Source organism: Carcharodon carcharias, chromosome 20 (assembly GCF_017639515.1).
Source record: "Carcharodon carcharias isolate sCarCar2 chromosome 20, sCarCar2.pri, whole genome shotgun sequence".
NCBI classification, from domain to species: domain Eukaryota; kingdom Metazoa; phylum Chordata; class Chondrichthyes; order Lamniformes; family Lamnidae; genus Carcharodon; species Carcharodon carcharias.
Genome location: NC_054486.1, coordinates 38,837,729 through 38,859,600, shown reverse-complemented (window position 1 = coordinate 38,859,600; position 21,872 = coordinate 38,837,729). Strand labels below are relative to the sequence as shown.

The 21,872-nt window shown below is 42.5% G+C and overlaps 2 protein-coding genes across 11 annotated transcripts in view; one reads left to right on the top strand and one right to left on the bottom strand.

Annotated features, from left to right (window-relative positions):
• LOC121292273 (papilin-like) overlaps positions 1 to 14,576 on the top strand; it is a 42,095-nt gene extending 27,519 nt beyond the window's left edge. Inside the window, exons 9-12 of the mRNA XM_041214103.1 lie at positions 1,354 to 1,462; positions 2,266 to 2,426; positions 10,859 to 11,072; positions 13,972 to 14,576. Coding sequence (XP_041070037.1) covers positions 1,354 to 1,462; positions 2,266 to 2,426; positions 10,859 to 11,040 — 452 coding nt within the window. The 3' untranslated portion in view covers positions 11,041 to 11,072; positions 13,972 to 14,576. The remainder of the gene's footprint in view (positions 1 to 1,353; positions 1,463 to 2,265; positions 2,427 to 10,858; positions 11,073 to 13,971) is intronic.
• A 570-nt stretch (positions 14,577 to 15,146) lies between these two features.
• The window catches only part of numb (NUMB endocytic adaptor protein), a 244,205-nt gene continuing 237,479 nt past the window's right edge, over positions 15,147 to 21,872 (bottom strand). For all 10 annotated transcript variants that reach the window (XM_041214093.1, XM_041214091.1, XM_041214092.1 and 7 more), the window contains one exon: positions 15,147 to 16,930. In XM_041214093.1, the coding sequence (XP_041070027.1) occupies positions 16,245 to 16,930 (686 nt within the window). In that variant the 3' untranslated portion in view covers positions 15,147 to 16,244. The remainder of the gene's footprint in view (positions 16,931 to 21,872) is intronic.

Below are 21,872 nucleotides of genomic sequence, written 5' to 3'. Positions count from 1 at the left end.
TGAAATAATGTTGTGGGACCTTTTACTTTTACCTGAGAGGTAGTTTAGCGATGAGGAGCAAGAATCCTGGCCAGTTTTTCTCTTCCCCACAATAGGGACATTGAGACTAATGATAGGTTGCCTACTGTTAACTGAGATCCATCACTTCACAAATTGGGGATCAAACTAAGAAATCCCTGGTCTCTCTGACTCAGCTACACGCTGGAAAAACTCAGGGTTGCCAATAGGAGGTGACTCACTCACTAGCGTGATTAGCCGCTGGCTCAGCATCAGTTGTCTGTGCATGAACTTAAACCAATTCAGCCAATTTAAATTTAACTTGTGTTTTAATTGGCATGGATAAAAACCCAGAACCTGCAACTGGGATTGTATGAGAAAGGTTACAGTTTGATTTTGTGTAATTAATTAAAGCACATGTCATTCTTTCAGTTATTTTTATAGCATCATTTTGGGGTTGGTTGCGGCTTCATTTTGGAGGAGATCCTTTCAGTTTAGGTCACTTTTCTCCCAAATTGGTCTGTGATTTTATATGGTTTTACATTTCTTCCTGGTTTCAGATGGGTGGGGAGTGCCATGAATACACAATGCAGGGTCAAGCTGGATGGACCAGAGGTTCTTTTCCTATCTGTCGTGTTTATATCTTTAACACCTTCTACTTGCACCCAGAACAGCCATGATATGCGGGTGATATTGGGGATAATGTGTTGGCATTTATAGGATTGGCATGTGTTTTATCCCAGTTCAGCTTCCTGGGGAGCAGTATCAAGCCTGGTATGAAACTTATTATTCCTTGTGAAATGTAACATTGTTGATACCTACAAGGATTTTACAGAGATCTGGAAAATGGCAGAACTGCAAGAGAGTTTCGTACAGAAAGTTATGTCGCTTAGGATGTTTTGACCAGAAAACATGCCCTTGAACATGCTTTAATTGCAATTTGTATATGGACCCATTCCCACCCATCTCCTTGCATTCTTGCAATGAGGACCTCAGCCCCAGCAGGGATAACCCTCCCTGTGCTTAATAGAAATCTGCTGCCGGTTTCTGTTGCAATTTTCTTTTGATGATTAAAAGATGTTGATAATCCTGACCGTGCGTGGCAGAATCATGTCTTGCTGTTAAGAACTTATTTCTCAGTTCTCTGGGAGGTTTGTAGATGGAACAGTCTCAAAGTGGGATAAGAGAACTTCTCCTGTTGCTGTGTTCATCCCTGCCAGGGAAGCAGTGACAAGAGCAGCATGGCAAAGTTTCCAGCTGTCTAGTGGGCATTCCCTTTCTCCTGATGCCAAGAGAAATAGCAAATAAAATTAATTAAGATTTAAAAAAACCTAACATGAGTTTTGTCTTCATCAGGAGAGCTGAAGATTACAACACCTCCACAGAATCTACGTGTGGCCTCAGGAGGAACAGCAGAATTTCCATGTGTGGTGTCTGCTGCTAATGCCAATATACGATGGACAAGGTAACAAGGATAATGTGAAATAAACCAAAGCACAGCACACTTTGACCCTGTATGAGGGGAGGAGATTTAAATAGTTTTCATCCCATTGACCTCATGATTGGTACCAATTAGTGACTCTTTTCCATCATCTAATCTGCACGCCATGGTGCAAAGCAGTGGTAGCACTTGTGTTCAAGTCTCAATGCAGTCCTCAGGAAGTGCTGCACTGTTGGAGGTGCCATCTGTTGGATCAAATGTTAAACTGAGACCTTGCTAGCCTCTTATGTGTAGACATAAAAGAACCCATGGCACTGTTCTTGATGAAGAACAGTGTGGGAGGGATGGAAGTTATCCCGGTGTCCTGGTCAAGGTTTATCCCTCGACCGACATCACTGTTTGTGAAATCTTGTTCTTTGCAAATTGGCTTGCTGCATTTCCTATATCACTACAGTAACTACACTTCAATAAGTATTTAATTGGCTGGGTGGGACTCCTGATGTTATTTGCTTCCTTTCATTCACTCCCCCATCGAGTAATTCTCCATTGTTGTGAGGCATCCCTCATTAATATCTAACACCCCAACTGAGTGTGAAGTGGTATGAACAATCATCAACTGAAGACCAAATTCATTTCCTACTCTATTGCTAAAACAGTTTCATCATTTATTATGCCCCTTCTTCTCTCCCTCGCCTACTCCCCCACAAACAAGCAAATGATTTATCCAAAAAAGATTATTCTATCATTTCCAAAGAGCACACCTATAAACGGAAGAGGAACAATTGCAGCAAAAAGCAATTTAGGACCTGTTTATCTCTCTAAAACAGGAATGGAATCGCTCTAAGAACGGATGGAGAGCACATCTACATTTCACCGGATGGTACTTTGACTTTGCACAATGTTCAGTTGGGAGATTCTGGCACTTATACTTGCAACGTGTATAGCGGCTCTCACTCAGTCAGTGCAAGTGCTGAGTTGATGGTCACATGTGAGTAATGGCTCCAGTCACATTTTGGTTTGTTTTACAGTCAAGTCACAGAATCACCCCCAACACCCCTCCCTCCTACTTCCAGATTTTGTGAAGCAATTGTTCTAACCCTTAAATTACAGGGACTGCACATATTTAATGTGATTGTTGACAGCATATGATTTGTAAAAATATTGTTCGCCTTGCCACTTCACCAGCTCAAAAAGTACAAAGCTGCAATGATTGAGTCTGGACAATTTGACTTGGTTAATGTGTTCTTTTAAACAAGGCCAAGTTTGTTGATGTTCAGCAGGTGTGTTGAACTTTATTAGTACCAAATTTTATAACTCCCTGTTCATTTTAGTCAAACAGTTGAACTGGAAATTTGTGGTAAACAATGAGAACCAGATTCCCCTACTTAATCTCAGCCTCCCCACCCTGAAACCTTTCTGACATCAGCCCCCCACAACACTCCGACACTGATCTCCTCCTTGAAATCTTTGACATATCTCCAGCCTGAAAAATTTGACATTAGTGGTCCCAACCCCGAAACCTTTTTGATGTTAATTTCCCCCCCCAGTGATCCGCAAAACTCATGACGTTCTCCTCCTAAAAGCTTTCTGACTTTACTTTCTGCTAATCGCGGCATTCCTGTTGGCTGCATCAGAGAGCGTTTCAGTGAGGAATGCTCTCTATTGTTCAGTAATGTGCCCATTTTGGTCTCTGCTTCATTTCTGTTTTTCATCCAATGGTTCACTGTATTTTATTTTCTTGGAATTCTTGAGGTTTGCATTAACTGCTGGGAAACCTTGCAACCCATGTATGTGATGACTTCATGCACTTCAGATAGACAGGTCTGCTTAATTGAACTTGTTTGTTTTTAAGTAATAATTTAAAATAAATATCACTTTGCAAAGCGAAGTAGATGGGGAAACAGGAAGATAGATTGTAGAGGCAACAAAAAGTTTAGTTAAGAAGCTGGATTTTGAGAAGTACTAAATTTTCAGAAAGGGGTCAAACATCTTGACTGGGACAAAGCTGTACAGTGATATGAAATTTTGGGTAGGGAAGTCAAATATAATTTATTGGGGGAAGCAAAGAACCTGTGTGAGTTGTGGGTCAGTAAAGAGACAGGATGATGGGCAAGTTAACTATAAGAATGGCACATTCTTGGACAACATGGAGGATTGGAATAATTGATTCTGGATCTGATCAAATCATGGATAAGAGTTTTACTATTGGATGGTCTAAGCTCCAAATGGAGGTGGATAATGTTATGTATTGGAAGAGAGTGGTCAATAGGATGTGGACTTTGTGGATGTGTCTTAGGTTGAACAAGATTTGGAGTATAGTTGGGAAGGAGGGGAAGAAATTAAATCTGTTGCAAGGAATTGCTGCTTATGACAGAGGTTGAAGATGATGGCCTAGGCTTTTCTGATATTGAATTGGAGCATGGTGATGGAGTATTAAGAACATAAGAACTAAGAGCAGGGGAGACCATTCAGCCCCTCGAGTCTGCTCTGTTATTCAGTATGATCGTGGCTGATACTCTGGGTGGAACCGTCTGTGCCTGCTGGCACCAGGCATGCTTGGCAGCGTGAGCAGACGATATGGCGAGAAGGCCAGAAATGGTTTCCCGCCCTCAGACGTCGAGAACCTCATTGTACTACATTTGCATATCATTATAAGGCCAGCTCACCAAAATCATTCCCCCCCCCATCAGGCCAATGTGTTTCACAACAGCATATATAAGGGGTGCACTTTGAGGGGAACTCGGAGGAGAGTACACAGTAACGTTGCGCAGCACTTACCTTCAAGGTGAACTTCAAGGCTGAGGCGCATTGAAGGCATGGGGGAAAAGTGGTTGAGGTGACTTCAGGGTGGGGGCAAGGGCTGCCCTGCAGTTGAGGTGACTTCAGGGTGAGGGCAAGGACTGCCCTGCGGCTGAGGTGACTTCGGGGTGGGGGCAAGGGCTGCCCTGCGGCAGAAGTGACTTCGGGGTGGGGGCAAGGGCTCCCATGCGGTTGAAGGCAGTGCACAAGTCGGGTGGGTGGAGGGAAGTGGCCACGCATTCAAGAAACCTCATGTAAAGTGACAGCTGAGGCAGTTCAGACACAGCCACAATGATATGTGTGGAATCGGGCTTCTAACTTATCTGCCCACTCAAGCAATGCAGAGACATACAAGTGCCGTCAAGTGCTCCAGAGCTTTTCACCTCTCGGGCATAGACTGCAAAGTAATGAGCATTACTCCCAGTTCAGACACTTGGGAAGTCCCTGCTGTGGATCAGAAAGTGCTATGTGCTCACCAGATTGTGATCCTGAGGCGACTCTAAAACTAAGTTCCGCCAAGTTGTGTTTCTCTGCACTGGTGGAGGGTGTGAGTGTGCACTGTGACGGGTCTTAAGGGACGGTTTCAACAGATTCCTCTTCTGAATTCCCCTCGGGGCTTGATAGGAGGCCCTGGGTTGTGGATGTTTCCCAGATGTGCCTGCAAAAGCAAGGAGAGATAATTAGTGCATGGCAGTAGCTTGTGAAAGAGGACACATCACTCACAGCATGGTCTGATGGATGTTGCACTGCTGGATCCTCACTTGGTAGAGCAGCACAGACCTCACCATCAGCACAGGAACGATCCAGATCCTCACCGGCCAGCTTGATGGCTTTGTTTTCAAAGTCCATGAGAACCTTGATTTCAGGCATTCCTCCACCAGTCTGCGACCTCTCCCTCTTGATGTGTGCCAGCTTGTCCTGCATGAATACAGATAGAGAGAGTGTAAGCAGGGTGCCTGTCAGGCCAGGTGATAAGTATGACTGGCATGTGTGAGTGGTGAGTGGTCCCATGGACAGAGTGAATGGTGATGCCCCTTGAACTGCCAGTAAGTGAGGGCCCTGTGGATGTGTGATGGGTTTGAGAGTGTGAGAGTTGAGAGTGATGAGAAGAGTGACTTACCCTGGTGGAATGGAGGAGATCATTCATCCTCTTGCGGCACTGGGTAGCTGTCCTCTTTTGCAGGGCGTTGGTGCTGACCACTGCCTCCCAAGCCGGATTAGCGATGTTGCTGCCCATCCTGTAGCCAGAGTGGAGGTAGAGGACATCACTGCCTCCACTGGGTCCAAAAGGCACTCGTGGAATGCATAATTCAACCTGAGGTCTTCTTGCCTTTCGGGGCCATGTCTTTTGTGCAGCAGTCAAGGGCTGGAAGCAGTAAGAGGTGTGTGTGGCTGCACTTTAAATCGGCACCGACACATGAGAAACACTTGAGCTACCTACCTAATCCCATTTACCAGCACTTGACCCATAGCCTTGAATGTTATGATGTGCCAAGTGCTCATCCAGGTACTTTTTAAAGGATGTGAGGCAACCCACCTCCACCACTCTCCCAGTCAGCGCATTCCAGACCGTCACCACCCTCTGGATAAAAAGGTTTTTCCTTACGTTCCCTCTAAACCTCCTGCCCCTCACCTTGAACTTATGCCCCCTTGTGACTGACCCATCAACTAAGCTGCTTCCTATCCACCCTGTCCATGCCCCTCATAATCTTGTGCACCTCGATCAGGTCATCCCTCAGTCTTCTCTGCTCCAACGAAAACAACCCAAGTCTATCCAACCTCTCTTCATAACTTAAACGTTTCACCAGGCAACATCCTGGTGAATCTCCTCTGCACCCCGTCAGTGTAATCACATCCTTCCTATAATGTGGTGACCAGAACTGCACACAGTACTCCAGCTGTGGCCTCACCAAGGTTCTATACAACTCCAACATGCCCACCTACCTTTGTAAACTATGCCTTGATTCATAAAGGCAAGTGTCCCAAATGCCTTTTTCACCACCCCACCAACATGCCCCTCCGCCTTCAGGGATCTATGGACACACACACCAAGGTTCCTTTGTTCCTCTGAATTTCCTAGTGTCATGCCGTTCATTGAATACTTACTTGTCAAATGACTCCTTCCAAAGTGAATCACCTCACACTTTTCTGGGTTAAATTACATCTGCCACTTATCTGCCCATTTGACCACCCCGTCTATATCTTCCTGTAGCCCAAGACACTCAACCTCACTGTTAACCACCTGGCCAATCTTTGTGTCATCCGCAAACTTACTAATCCTCACATTGTCATCTAAGTTGTTTATATAAATGACGAATAATAGGGGACACAGCACAGATCCCTGTGGTATGCCACTGGACACGGGCTTCCAGTCACAAAAACATCCTTCTGTCATCACCCTCTGTCTCCGATAACTAATCCAATTTTGAATCCACCTTATCAAATTACCCTGTATCCCATGTACATTTGCCTTCTTTATATGTCTCCCATGTGGGACCTTGTCAAAGGCTTTGCTGAAATCCATATAAACTACATCAACTGCACCACACTCATCTACACACCCAGTCACCTCTTCAAAGAATTGAATCAAATTTGTTAGCTTTGTCAGAGGAAGATCATGCCTATGCTGACTATTCCTGATTCCTATATCCAAGTGGAGATAGATTCTCTCCTTCAGAATTTTCTCCAATAATTTCCCTACCACTGACGTGAGACTCACTAGTCTGTAGTTCCCTGGCTGATCTCTACACATCTTAAATACGGAACCACATTAGCTGTTCTCCAGTCCTCTGGCACCTCACCTGTGGCCAGAGAGGAATTAAAAATTTGTGTCAGAGCCCCTGCAATCTCCTCCCTTGCCACCCGCAACAGACTGAGACACAAATCTTCTGGACCTGGTGATTTGTCCAGTTTTAAGCCTCCCAACACCTCCAATACCTTGTCACTCCCTATTGTCAATTTGCTCAAGAATCTCGCAGTCCCTCTCCCCAAGTTCCATACATTCATCCTCATTCTCTTGGGTGAAGACGGATGTGAAGTACTCATTCAACACTCTACCAGTGTCCCATCCATAGATTGCCCCCTTGGTCCCTAATGAGCTCTACTCTTTCCCTGATTATCTCCTTCCCTGGTTATCTCCTTCCCATTGATATACTGATAGAATATCTTGGGATTTTCCCTACTTTTACCAGCCAGAGCTTTCTCATATCCCTCTTTGTTCTCCTAATGGCTTTCTTAACTCCACCTTGCACTTTCTGTACTCCACTAATGCCTCCGCTGATTTGCTCCCCCTTGCACCTGCTAAAAGCCTCTTTTCTTTCTCATCGTATCCTGAATATCTCTGGTCATCCATGCTTCTCTGGGATTATTACTCCTTCCTATCACCCTAGAGGGAACAAGTTGAGCCTGTACCCTCCCCATTTCCGTTTTGAACGCCCCCCCGCTGCTCTTCTGTAGATTTCCCCAGAAGTAGCTCTTCCCTGATAAACCTTGGCCAGATCCTGCCTTATTTTCCTTAAATCTGCTTTCCCCAATCCAAAACATTTGTTTGCAACTTACCTATTTCTTTGTCCATAACAAGCTTAAATTGTACCATGTTGTGGTTGCTATCACTAAAACGCTCATCCACCACCATCTTAGCCACCTGTTTGGCTTCATTTCCCAGAATTAGGTCCAGCACTGCGCCATCCCTTGTTGGACCCTCTACATATTGACCTAAAATGTTATCCTGTATACGTTTCATGAAATCCACTCCATCCAATCCCTTAACACTATGCCTATCCTAATTAATGTTGGGAAAGTTGAAATCACCTAATATAATTACCCTATTGTTGTTTTTACACACCTCCACAATTTGTGCATATATTTGCTCCTCAATTTCCTGCTATCTGGGCGTCTATAATAAACGCCTAACAATATGGCTGCCCCTTTTTTATTCCTAAGCTCTACCCACAGAGATTCATTTGATGCCCCCTCCAAGATATCATCTCTCCTTACTGCAGTAACTGACTCCTTCACTAACAAAACAATGCCTCCTCCACTTTTGCCCCCTCCCCAGTCTTGCCTGAAGACTCTATATCCTGGAATGTTGAGCTGCCAATCCTGCACCTCCCTCAACCACGTCTCTATGAAGGCTATTATATCACAATTCCACGTGTCAATCCTCACCCTTAACTCATCTGTTTTACATGTAATACTCCAGGCATTAAAGTAGAGGCCATCCAGCCTTGTCTTACTCCCCTGAAACTTAATGCAGCTGTACTCCCTCTGATTTGATTGTTTTACTGTATTATGACGTGTCCCTATTCTGCTAACATTTTGTGTCCCCTCCCTCTGCTGAATTAGTTTAAACATCTTCTAACAGCACTAGCAAACCCGCCCGAAAGGATGTTAGTCCCGCTCTGGTTCAGATGTAGACCATCCCGCTTGTACAAGTCCCACCTTCCCCAGAAATGGTCCGAGTGATCCAGGCATCTAAAACCCGCCCTCCTGCACCAACTTTTAACCCTAACACCACAAGCCTTTATCTTGCCTTTACCTTTTAGAAATCCAAGTACACTACATTTATTGACTCCTCTTTATCTACCCTAAAGGTTACTTTCTCAAAAAACTCTAAATTTATCGAGAACGATTTCCCTTTTATAAAACCATATTGATTCTGTCTGATCATACTATGATTTTCTAAGTTCATTGTTAAGACTTTCTTAATAACAAATTCCAGCATTTTCCTGACTACTGATGTCTGGCCAACTGGTCTGTAGTTTCCTGTTTTTTCTGATTCTCCTTTGTTGAATATCAGTGTTACATTTGCTAACATCCAATCTGCTAAGATCATTTTAGGACCAAGGGCATTTTGGAAAATCATAACCACTGCATCCACTATTTCCACAGTTACCTAGGAGATGTAGGGCTGAATATCATCAGCATTCTTGTCAAAGCTAACACAATGGCTGCTGATCATGTTGCTGAGGTAGCTCCAGTATTGACTTGGTACTATATGAACCTGCTTTCAAACTAGTAATCTAATGTATAGCTGATTAAACTGAGGTACTGGGCTGAATTTTATTATGGGCTTTGGGATCGCAATGCAGAGCAATATGTGGGTCCCGAGCATGTCCTCCTAATTGACTGCCTGCAGGCTCCTGACATTGCCAGCCCAATCAGAGGGCTGCCAGCTCTGAAGCTTCAGCCATACCACTGGGAATGGTGGGTGCTACTATAGGAGACCTTACAAGCTTAGGCAGGTAAGTAAATTAAGAATTTTGAGGTCACAGGGGGAAACCCCTTCGAGGGGGATTGTTGAGGTTACGAAGGTTTCCTTCCCCACCCATGGCTCCAATGGCCACCTCACCACCCCCCCCCCCCCCACAGGGAGGCCGCTTCCATGACACTGCGGTCTCCCTATGCACACAGCAAAATGGCCCTTACTTGGACCTTTATGCAAATTGCTTGTCCCCTTCTTTGGGGCAGGCAGCTAATCCCCTCACAGCTAGCCACTGGGAAGCTTTCATGTTGGGGAGCTGTGCTGATGGGGCTCCCTACTATTTTACTGGCCATTAGGTTTGTGCTTAATCAACTCAATTCATTTGAGGTTTCAGCAGTGCTCAAATTAATCTCAGCCTCCTGGTGGGAAAGGAAGAGAGAAAAATCAGCCAAGGTACGTGCTCTGTTGCTATTCAGTGCCCCCTACTGGGAGATAACTGGTATTGTCAGTGAAGGGTTCTGTTGAAGGGTCATGAGGACTCGAAACGTCAACTCTTTTCTTCTCCGCCGATGCTGCCAGACCTGCTGAGTTTTCCAGGTAATTCTGTTTTTTTGGATTTCCAGCATCCGCAGTTTTTTGTTTTTATCTATGGTATTGTCAGTGAATACTGGCTCTCATAACCAATAGCCTGGTTCCGCTCAAATGTAAGTAATCTGACTGTTTATGATGGGAGCAAAACATATTTGCATTAAATACCGTTGATGTTGCTGGTAAAGAAAATTGCACTTTTCACTCAACTACACAGGTTTTGCACCATCCTTTACACTTGTTACTGTATAGATTGCAGAAACTGGCTTTTCAGACTGATATGCTATACAGACAATTGTAACAATCAAGAACTCTTATTTGTACATTCTGCTCACCATTAACCAAATGAATTAAATTAAGTCACAACTGAAACAAAGCTGAAGGAACAGATTATAAACTTTTAAATACACTATTTAATTTCCAGCGAAACAGCCCAGGATTTATATCCAGTTCTTATTAGAATCAGTAGTCATCGTCATTACAGCATAGGAGGCCATTCAGTCCATGCCTTCTGTTGAGGATGTAAACTTTTTATGGTATTTTTGGATTAGCCAGTACATGGCTCGCGGCGGGGGGGGGGGTGGGGGCGGTGCGGCGGGGGTGGTTGAAATATCTTTGATGACAACTCCTCTGCTCCAAAACTGCTATTTAACTTTACTCCATAGACAATCCATTCTGGTCTCGATCATGGAATTGATAGTGAGCTGAAAGCTAATTTCTGTATGTTTGGTACACGAGAGTGAAATAGAGTCTCTAATATGGTCGGATGAAAAGGATAGATTCTAAATTTTTGTTACATTTAAAGTATTTTCACGTGATAACTTTTACAGCCATGAAACCAGTGGTGCAACCTACAGACCGTGATTCAGGGTGTATGGATCAACCAGAACTGGCTAATTGTGATCTGATAGTACAGGCCAATCTCTGCTCCAATCAGTACTACTCCAGTTTTTGCTGTTCAAGTTGCTCCAGGCACTGGTCACGTAACCAGCATCTACAACAGCAGGGATAATGGTGGCGTATGCGGGGAGCTTTAGGACTCAGGTGATGGGGTAGAATTTCTGTTTACTCTTTTTGTTGCTTGGATGAGGTGATTAGTGGATGTTTTCAGGCAATATCTTAACAACACTAGCCTCAGTGATCAGGCAAAACAGTGAATGAAAAAAAGAAAACACATTGGTTGATATTTATTATTTTTCTTAGGAATTGGGGTCCATTTTTAGCAAGTAGCAGCTAAGAGAACCCTCATTAAAATACCCTGTGTTTGATTTAATAATCAATTCCTCTGTGGGACCCCAACTATGAACACAGCGAGAGAAAAAATAAAGTTTTAAATAAACTGATCTATGATTTCTAACTTCACTACATTTTTTCTCATTCCCCTCCTTCCTTGTATTGAAAGCTGGGAATCCAGCTACTTAACAGGTTTGTGTTACTCCATTATACCTCATACTAGATGATCAAGATGAATTTTAGTTTGGAAAGGTTTTCAGTTTTTGCTCCCTACTCGAGTGGCCTGTACCTGAGAATTAGCCCAAAAAGCAAACAAATATCCATTTTTAGCATAAGTCAGGAAATCATGTAGGGCTGGAAGAATACTTCACACTTTTTTTTAAAAGCACGAGCACAGAAAAAGACTAATCAATTGATCCCTACAAGAGAACTTAAGAAATAAGAGTATGCCATTCTGCCCTTCAAGCCTGCTCCAGCATCCAACAAGGTCATGGCTGATCTGATTGTGGTCATAACTTCCCTTTCCTGCCTGTCCCCATTACCCTTGATTCCCTTGTCAATCAAAAAACTGTCCAATTGAGCTTTGAATGCTCTCTGGGGAACAGAATTCCGAAGTCTAACAACTCTCAGAGAAGAAACATCCTCTCAGTAGCTACACCTTCAAGCCTCCTCAGAATCTTTCATGTTTCCAAAAGATCACCTCATTCTTCTAAACTCCAATGAGTATAGGTCCAAACAGCTTAACCTTTCTTCATATTTATGTTGAATTCCTGTGCTGGATCTCTGAAAGAACTACCAGAGTGGAGGAGTGGGACTTCTTCATAGCCCTGCAATTTCAAAAGTCTTATGAAATTAAAAACAAAAAAAAATGAAACCACACAGCAATACATAAGCATTTGAAAAAGAATGCAAGGTGCAAAATATGGCTCCTGAAAAGTCTCCATCCAAAAAGTTAACTTATTTTTTCTTTAAGTGCTCCATTTCCAGCATTTTGCTTTTATTCAGTTTTTTTCCTTCTATACATTTCCATCAGGCAAAAATTGACCATTCCATTTAAATCATACTTAAGCCACAGTTTTCAATTGGTAATGAGTCATTGTAGAATATTGCCTGAAAACCTCCTCTCTGATTTGGATGTCTATACTACAGATTGCCTCACATGCATGTTTTAACTTCATCTAACAGTACTAATGCCTTCTTAGTTTATTTGCATGGCTGATATTTCTTCTCCTATAAATCAACTGTTTTTGTGGGTTTTTCTTTTCCTTGTCAATTTAAACTGCTATCCTGATGAACCTGCTATCATTTTAACTCTCAGCCTCTTCGCGGCAGGGTCTAAATGAGGTTCGGTTATGAAATACAATTTATAGTTTATAAGATGGTTATGTTCATTTATTAGAATATAGAGAATTATAAGGCTGATTGTTTCAAAGGACTGTATTACTTAGTGAAAGCTGGAGGGAAATCACCAATGCCTTTTTCTCCTCATCTATGATTAAAAATGTTTAATATCTCTGAAGGAAGGAAAATAGCTGTTCTATGTAAGAATATCATTTTTTTCTAGATCAATTTCTGGGGAATATGATGCATTAGTTTTCTCTCCAGTCAGGTTTCATTTCAGACCTTTGGAGTAAGTCTGGCCAGCTTGTTTTGTTGAAACAACAGCTTCTAACCTAATAATGGTTGTGGTTTTTTTCTACTCTACATATACCTTACAGCAGGTAATACAGCCATCCCATAAAACTACAATAAAGGCACATTTATCTCTAAATATTTTTGTCCCTTGTTGGTAACTTAATTCCAAATATAACATTTACTGTAACTGGCAAATCGAGTTAAACAGGTTAACATATTTATTTTATGGAACACGTATCCTCCGTGGTTCTTGGCTCTTTGAAGGAGCTGTTCAAATAGTCTCAATCAAGAATCCCAACTTCTCCAATTCTTCCACATAACTAAAGGCCTCAGCCCTGTTATCAACAGCGTCTCCACATCCTTCCTAAAGTGTGATGTCCAGAATTGGACACAACACTCAGCCAAGGCCTAACCAGTGATTTATAACTGTTTAACATAATTTGTTTTTTTGTATTCTACATCTCTATAAATCCAAGAATTTTAAATACAGCCTTATCAACTTCAAATTGTGTATGTGAACCCTCAGATCTCTGTTCCTGCATCCCCTTTAAAATGGTACCATTGAGTTTATATCATCTCTCATATTTCCCTCCATAATGCATAATTTCATATTTTTCTACATTAAATTTCAGCTGCCATGTGTTTTCCCATTTCACCATATGAAGTACAATAAGTCACTTATGTGCAGAACAGTCAGAAACTGATCCATATTCCAGTGCAGTTTATTCAGTAGATTTCTGTTAAATCAAATCTTTGCTTTACTTGTTTTGCTAGAATATAACAAACATGTTGATAAAACACAACCAAATGCACCAAAGTGGGCTAGCTTCAATTGTTTGGCCTGTGAAGACACACAATTGAAAGTGAAGCATATTTAACATGCAGCAGTTCTAAAAGTGTACTAATTTCCACTACTGTGCATTTCTCCCCTCCAAGACATTAGCAGGCTGAGTGTGGGATTGGATGGGGTAACTTTAGTTTAGTATTGATGCAATATTTCTGTGGGGTTAAACAATAAGCACTCGATATGATACAAAAATGGCACTTCTGATTGGAAGTATCCTCTCAATTGTAGGTCCACTTAACTGGCAGTAGCATGAAAAGTTGTATTGTCGGATATGAACAAGAGATGCTACTCAAGAAATGTTGGAAAGTTCATTACCACAGAAAAAGGTGACCAATGTACTTCTGACTATACGAGCAGACATACCCACCTTTCATTATGCAAATAGCAGTACCTGTACTCTTTTTAAACTATCCGTGTATATAATAGTTTTAGAACTAGAAATTATTGCACATTCTTAGAAACAAATTAATATAGAAAATATGATTTTCAAAGGTTGTGAACTTTTGTTACTTCCAAAGATATGTGAGATTTATATGCATTCAGATTTTGTGTAAAAAGCCTGATGTTTTCAAAGCTAAATGTTGACAGGTTGGATAAACTCAGTAAATAATCAGGTATATTTTGCTGTTGGTCCTTACTGTTTTGTGCACTATCACTCCTTTGAACTGGTGTTAAGTAGATAATATTGTACATAACACTTAATACTATAACTATTTTCACTTAAATCCAGAATCACATTTATTAAAGACAAGATGTTCATGTAAAAAATGTATATTATGTATTAACACATTTTCATGAATAGCAAATGAATGAATTAAACAATTCATATTGAACCAGTGGTCTTTTTTATATTTACACAGAATGGCAGAATACAATAAACTACTGATTGAGGAAATTAAAAAGTATTGGTGTCGGTAGAATCTGCCATGGAAGGTGCAAGTTAAAACTGTGCTTAAACTGTTCTTATACGACGTGCAAGATCTATTCCAGTGCCACCATCTAATAGGGGTACTCGAAAACTGGATTTTCTCCTTAGGATTAATCATGCACATAAAACAGTCTCTTGATAATATTCAAATATTTCTTGTGTAACATTCCAGTCTTTCTTATTTTACACCATGTTTTGGGAGATGTGTCACTATTTTCAAGGTTTCTTTTATTTTTAGTTGTATTTATAATTAGACTCCATATAGATTGGCTTTGACAAACTGATTAAAATAACTCCCTGCTGGTTCTGACGAAGAGATGATTAATAATATATTTTGAGAAGTGCTGGGGATTAGTCCCAATAAAGTACCTACTTAGTGTGTGCAATGTTATCAAAACTCTTCCTTGCTATTGAAGTGTAAAATAATTTAAAGCTGTAATTTGAAATCATCAAAAAAGCACTTTTCCAAATATGATAAGTCTTCTAACCACCATTTATTTCTGTTAAGGGTTATAAATCTCCAGTATAAATTTCTTTATTTATTACAAGTGATTGTAAGGCTCATACAAGTCAAAATTAAAACAAAACTAAAGAAAACCTGCTGAATCCTCAAGTGAGATGCAAAGTAGCTGTAACACAGAAAGATGGGCTCTCACTAATCACCACAAAGGGAAGGAGGTTAAAAAAGTGAGTACCACTTGGTACCAACAAGGATGATTTTGCTTAACTATATTGTGCAAATCCATTTCAACAATTACAGCAATCAAACCTGACTGACTGTCTTAAAAACCCATTCAAAATAGTAAGGAAAACAAGAGAATTTTTAGTAGCAGAATAAAATAAGATCTTGCTCAACAGAACATACAACATTGATCATGGTTTATGTAGACCATAACAATACTGTGAAAAAAAAAGTAGCAGAATAAAATAAGATCTTGCTCAACAGAACATACAACATTGATCATGGTTTATGTAGACCATAACAATACTGTGAAAAAAAAATTAACTGATGATAACTAATGATTTATTATTGGTCATCTGTTCAAGCAAGTTTATTATCCACAGCAAAATAGTCTGCAACAAGGTCCAGCTAAAGGATCACATATAACCCAATTACTTAATAAGCAATAAACCATTCTCTATATACATTTCGTACAACTGTTCGGTGTTTTACCTTTGGCAAGATTACTTACAGCTCAATTTCCATAACTATTTAAAATATATACTAATGCATAAAAATAAAGATTTTGGCATCAATTTATCCAAAGTGGAAGCTCCAACACTAGAGAACTGCAGCATCATTCTGCAGTCCCACCACAGAATAACAATGTAATTGTAGGTAGAAAGAGTTTAGAAACAAGCAGCTGATCCCCTACACTCGTACCATGAAAATAACCAGTTTATCCAAGGCAGACAACAGACATGTCCCCTTTGATCATTCAACCTTGCCAGATTTTTCAGTCCAGCTGTGCATCAGGTTTATAATGGTTTTCAGAGACTGTTAAAGCCGTTCTTCATGCCCATTATCAACACAATGCATTCTGCACACAAAAGAAAAAAATCTGAAGTCTGCTCAAAGTTCAATCTCAAAGGTTTTCTGTAAGTCACTAGAGAAAGGATTAGTAGGAGAAGGTGTGGCCCGTTGCTTTGATTTACATTCCAGTGCATTCCACTGAGCCTCAAATGCATCAATTTCTGGTATGCCTGCTGCCATTTGAATGCTTTTGGTTTCTGTTGTCCAGTTGCCACTTTCTGCTCCATTGAAAGCTGCCGAACCATTAATTTGCTGGGCAGGTTTAAAGTAAGGGTTAGTATTTGCAGTAATACCCATGATGCCTCCTTCATTTTGTGGGAATGCATTTTGTTTCAATTGTGCATGAGTAACCTGAGTATAACCTGCTGTGCCAAAGACATTAGCAACCATTTGTGAAGGGGTGATTCCAACCACAGGCACACTTGGAGCTTGATATGGTACCCCATTGGTGACCCCTAGACTGTATGGTTGAGCAGGAACAAACGTAGGCTGCATCTGAGGAACCACACTGACTGGTGCTGCCTGTGGGATAACAAAGGTGTTGGCCTGAAAGGACTGTGGAGCTGGTAGCGCAGCTAATGATGGTTGTGGCAGTGGCTGTGGTGCTGTTTGCATGCGGACACTTTTTGATACTTCTTCAAGCCAGCGGTCAGCTTCCGATGGTGTGCGTTTGTGACTGGGCTGAAAGGGTGTTGTTACAGATGCGGTTGAGCCCCAGTCAGTGCCTGGTTAAAACAAGGAGAAAAATATTGTAAGACCATCTGACAAGTGCTTGATTACTCAATCTTAAAGCAAACAAACCATAGGTAAGAAAAAAAGTGTTCTGGTCAACATTAAAAAGAAAATGGTGGCTACTTTGGTTTAAGTTTGTACAAAAGGTTGCTGTTTTATAAAGACATCAGTGTCTAAGGCACAACCTCAGCTGAGGCACAGATCAGTCTTGCACCTTCAGAGGAAGGAGCCTAAATGTTATCCCAGTCAGCCACATAGCACAGGAGAGGAAAATTGGTCTCCTTCAAGTGCACCTGCCATTCAGTTAATCAGGAACAGGTACAAACCATTCAGTTCCACCAATCAATGAGATCAAGGCTGATCTGCAACCTAACTCCATATACCCACCTTTGACCCAATCCCTCAATATCTTTGGTTAACCATCACCTACAATTGATCTTGCATCGATGCTATTTGCAAAAAGAGTTCCAAACATCTATCACCTTTTGTGCTCGGAAGTGTTTCCTAATTTTGATCCTGGGAGATTTAGCTCTAACTTTTAGACTTCCCAACAAGCAGAAATATTTTCTCCCAATCTGTTCCCCTCAATTTCCCCCTGTATTCTAGTCCTCTAGGTACAAAGACCAGCCTTCCACTAATGAAAAGTCACAGACTTGAACCATTAACTCTGTTTCTCTCTCTATAGGTGCTGCCTGACCTGCTGACTATTTCCAGAATTTTCTGACCTTATTTCAGCATTCTATTAACCTTTATAATAATTTTCTGTACTTGTTCATGACATTTTAATGTCTTATGAACTTTGACCCCCAAGTCTCTTTGAACAACCACTATTTCTTGCTTTTCACCATTTAGAAAGTATCTGTTCCTTAGCTTCATTTACCTGCCTTTGACCCATATCCCTTGATAGCTTCAAGAAGAGCACTGGTTGAACCAATGGGAAAACTTGTCCATTACATCATACATTTTAATAGAAAAGCAAAATACTGCGGATGCTGGAAATCTGAAATATAAACAAAAACAGCTGGAAAAACTCAGCAGGTCTGACAGCATCTGCGGAGAGGAATACAGTTAACGTTTCGAGTATGTATGACTCTTCATCAGAACTAAGAAATATAGAAATGAGGTGAAATATAAGCTGGTTGAGGGGGGTGGGACAGGAAGAGCTGGATAGAGGGCCAGTGATAGGCGGAGGCAAAGAAGAGGTTGCCAAAGATGTCAGACAAAAGGACAAAGGGGTGTTGACGGTGGTGATATTAGCTGAGGAACGTGCTAATGATGACATTAAGGGCAGAGAGCAGGACGAGCAAGTGACAGATATCCCTAGTGGAGTGGGGGGAAGGGATCGAAATAGGCTTAAAGGTAGAGAAAAAACAATGGATGGAAATACATTTCAAAATAATGGAAATAGGTGGGAAAAGAAACATCTATATACAAAATAAATAAAAAATAAATTATTGGAAAAGGGGGGGATCGGAAAGGGGGTGGGGATAGAGGAGAGAGTTCATGATTTGAAGTTGTTGAACTCAATATTGAGTCCGGTTACAAAGTGCCAAGGCGGAAGATGAGATGTGGTTCCCCCAGTTTGCGTTGAGCTTCACTGGAACATTGCAGCAGGCCAAGGATGGACATGTGGGCATGAGAGCAGGGTGCTTTGTTGAAATGACAAGCGACAGGGATGTCTGAGTCATGTTTGCGGACAGATCAAAGGTGTTCCGCAAAGCGGTCACCCAGTCTGCGTTTGGCCTCTCCAATGTAGCGGAGATAACATTGGGAGCAGCGAATGGAGTAGACTAAATTGTGGGAAGTGCAAGTGAAGTGTTGCTTCACTTGAAAGGAGTGTTTGGGCCCTTGGACGGTGAGGAGGGGGGAGGTAAGGGGGCAGGTGTTGCACTTTATGCGGTTGCATGGGGAGGAGCCGTAGGAGGGGGTTGAGGTGTAGGGGGTGATGGAGGAGTGGACCAGGTTGTCCCGGAGGGAATGATCCCTGCGGAATGCCGCCGGTGGGGGGGGGGAGTGAAGGGAAAATGTGTTTGGTGGTGGTATCATGCTGGAGTTGGCGGAAATGGGGGAGGATGATCCTTTGAATGCCGAGGCTGGTGGGTGATAAGTGAGGACAAGGAGGACCCTATAATGATTCTGGGTGGGAGAGGAAGGTGTGAGGGTGGATGCGTGGGAGATGGGCCGGACATGATTGAGGGCCCTGTCAACCACTGTGGGTGGAAAATCTCGGTTAAGGAAGACATGTCAGAAGAACTGTTTTTGAAAGTGGCATCATCAGAACAGTTGCAACGGAGGCGAAGGAACTGAGAGAATGAGATGGAGTCCTTACAGGAAGCGGGGTGTAAGGAGCTGTAGTTGAGGTAGCTGTGGAAGTCGGTAGGCTTGTAATGAATAGTGGTGGACAATCTATCACCAGAAATTGAGACAGAGAGGTCAAGAAAGGGAAGGGAAGTGTCATGTGATGGACCATGTGAAAATGAATAAAGGGTGAAAATTGGAAGCAAAATTAATAAATTTTTCCAGGTCCAGATGAGAGCATGAAGCAGCTCCGAAGTAGTCATTGATGTACCGGAGAAAGTGTTGTGGGAGGGGGCCTGAGTAGGACTGGAACAAGGAATGTTCCACATACCCCATAAAGAGACAGGCATAATTAGGGCCCATGTGGGTACCTATAGCCACACCTTTTATTTGGAGGAAGTGAGACGAGTTTAAGGAGAAATTGTTCAGTGAGAGAACAAGTTGAGCCAGACGGTGGAGAGTGGTGGTGGATGGGGATTGTTCGGGCCTCTGTTCGAGGAAGAAGTGGAGAGCCCTCAGACCATCCCAGTGGGGGATGGAGGTGTAGAGGGATTGGACGTCCATGGTGAAGAGGAGGTGGTTGGGGCCAGGGAACAGGAAATTGTTGATATGATGTAGGGTGCCAGAGGAATCGTGGATGTAGGTGGGAAGAGACCAGACAAGCGGAGAGAGAATGGAGTCAAGATAGCAAGAAATGAGTTCCGTGGGGCAGGAACAGGCTGCACGATCTGTCTGCTGGGACAGTCCTGTTTGTGGATTTTAGGTAGGAGGTAGAAGCGGCTTGTCTGAGGTTGGGAGACTATAAGGTTGGAAGCTGTGGAGGGAAGATCTCCAGAGGAACTGAGGTCAGTGACAGTCCTGGAAACAATGGCTTGATGTTCAGTGGTGGGGTCATGGTCCGGGGGAGGTAGGAGGAAGTGTCTGCGAGTTGACGCTCAGCCTCTGCGGGGTAGAGGTCAGTGCACCAGACAACAACAGCACCACCCTTGTCAGCAGGTTTGATGACAAAATCAGGGTTGGACCTGAGAGAACAGAATGCAGCAAGTTCAGAAAGAGACAGATTAGAGTGGGTAAGAGGAGCAGAGAAATTGAGACGACTGATGTCACACCGACAGTTCTCAATGAAAAGATCAAGAGCAGGTAAGATTCCAGAGGGAGGGGTCCAGGTGAAGGGAGAATATTGGAGGCGGGTAAAAACGTCCGTTGAACGGGGAGAGGACTCCTGCCCAAAGAAGTGAGCACAGAGACGAAGGCGGTGGAAGAAGAGTTCAGCATCGTGCCCAGCCCGAAATTCATTGAGACGAGGGCGTAAGGGTATGAAACTGAGTCCTTTGCTGAGCACTGAACGTTCAGCATCAGAGAGGGGAAGGTCAGCGGGTGTGGTGAATACACAGCTGGGGCTGGGATTGGAAGACGGGATGGGGACAGAGAGACGGGCAGGGTGGGTGGGGGGTCCTGGATGAGCGTTGGTGTCGATGAATTATTGGAGCCATACATACATTTTCTTTCTCTTCCTCCTCCTCAGCCTGATTTAAAAATGCAAGATGGGTGATGGCAAAATGAAATGGGTGCAAGCTTAGACCATTTAGTCCCTTAAGCCTGAACCTGAATGGTTCAGTTAGATCCTGGTTGATCTGTACTTGAATTCCAATGTTACCCAACTTTCTGCCACATCCCTCAATATCTTTACCAAACATAAATCTCAGTCTTGAAATTTTCAATTGTCACTGAGCTTCAACAGCTTTCATTTTAAGGGGTGGGTGGAAGTGAAAGCGAGTACTCCAGATTTCCCCGACCCTGCCTCATATCACCCCCAAATAGCCTAGCTGTAATTTTGTGACTATGCCCCCCTTATTCGGAACTCTCCCAACAGTGGAAATAGTTTCTCTCTATCTACCCTAACAACTCCTTTAATCATCTTAAACATCTCAATTAGATCACTGCTTAATCTTCTATATTCTAGGGATTACAAGTCAAGTCTATACCACAAATGGCAAAAGGTAACAAAAAAGAGGGTTATTGCCGAAAAAAGAAAACGTGCTGTAGAAGCTTTTCATCTTGCATTCATCAGGATACACAGAAATATAGAAAATAGGAGGTCGTCAATCGGCTCTTTCAGCCTGCTCTGCCATTCAATATCATGGCTGATCTCTATCTCAACGCCATTCTCCCAATCTCTGTCCTACCCCTTGATGTCTTTAGAAACTAGAAATCTATTTCTCTCTTAAATATATTCAATGACTTGGCCTCCACAGCCTTCTGTGGTAGAGAATTCCATAGGTTCACCACTTTGAGTGAAAAAGTTTCTCTTCATCTCAGTCCTATAATGGCCCACCCTATATCCAGAGACTGTGATCCCTTATTCTGGACCCCCCCAGCCAATGGAAACATCATCCCTGAATCTAGTCTGTCCAGCCCTGTCAGAATTTTATACATTTCAATGAGATCCCCTCTCATTCTTCTAAACTCCAGTGAATACAGGCCTAATTGACCCAATCTCTCTTCATATGACAATCCTGCCATCCCAGGAATCAGTCTGGTGAACCCTTGCTGCACTCCCTCTATGGTAAGTGTATCCTTAGACAAAGAGACCAAAACTGTATACAATATTCCAAGTGTGGTCTCACCAAGGCCCTG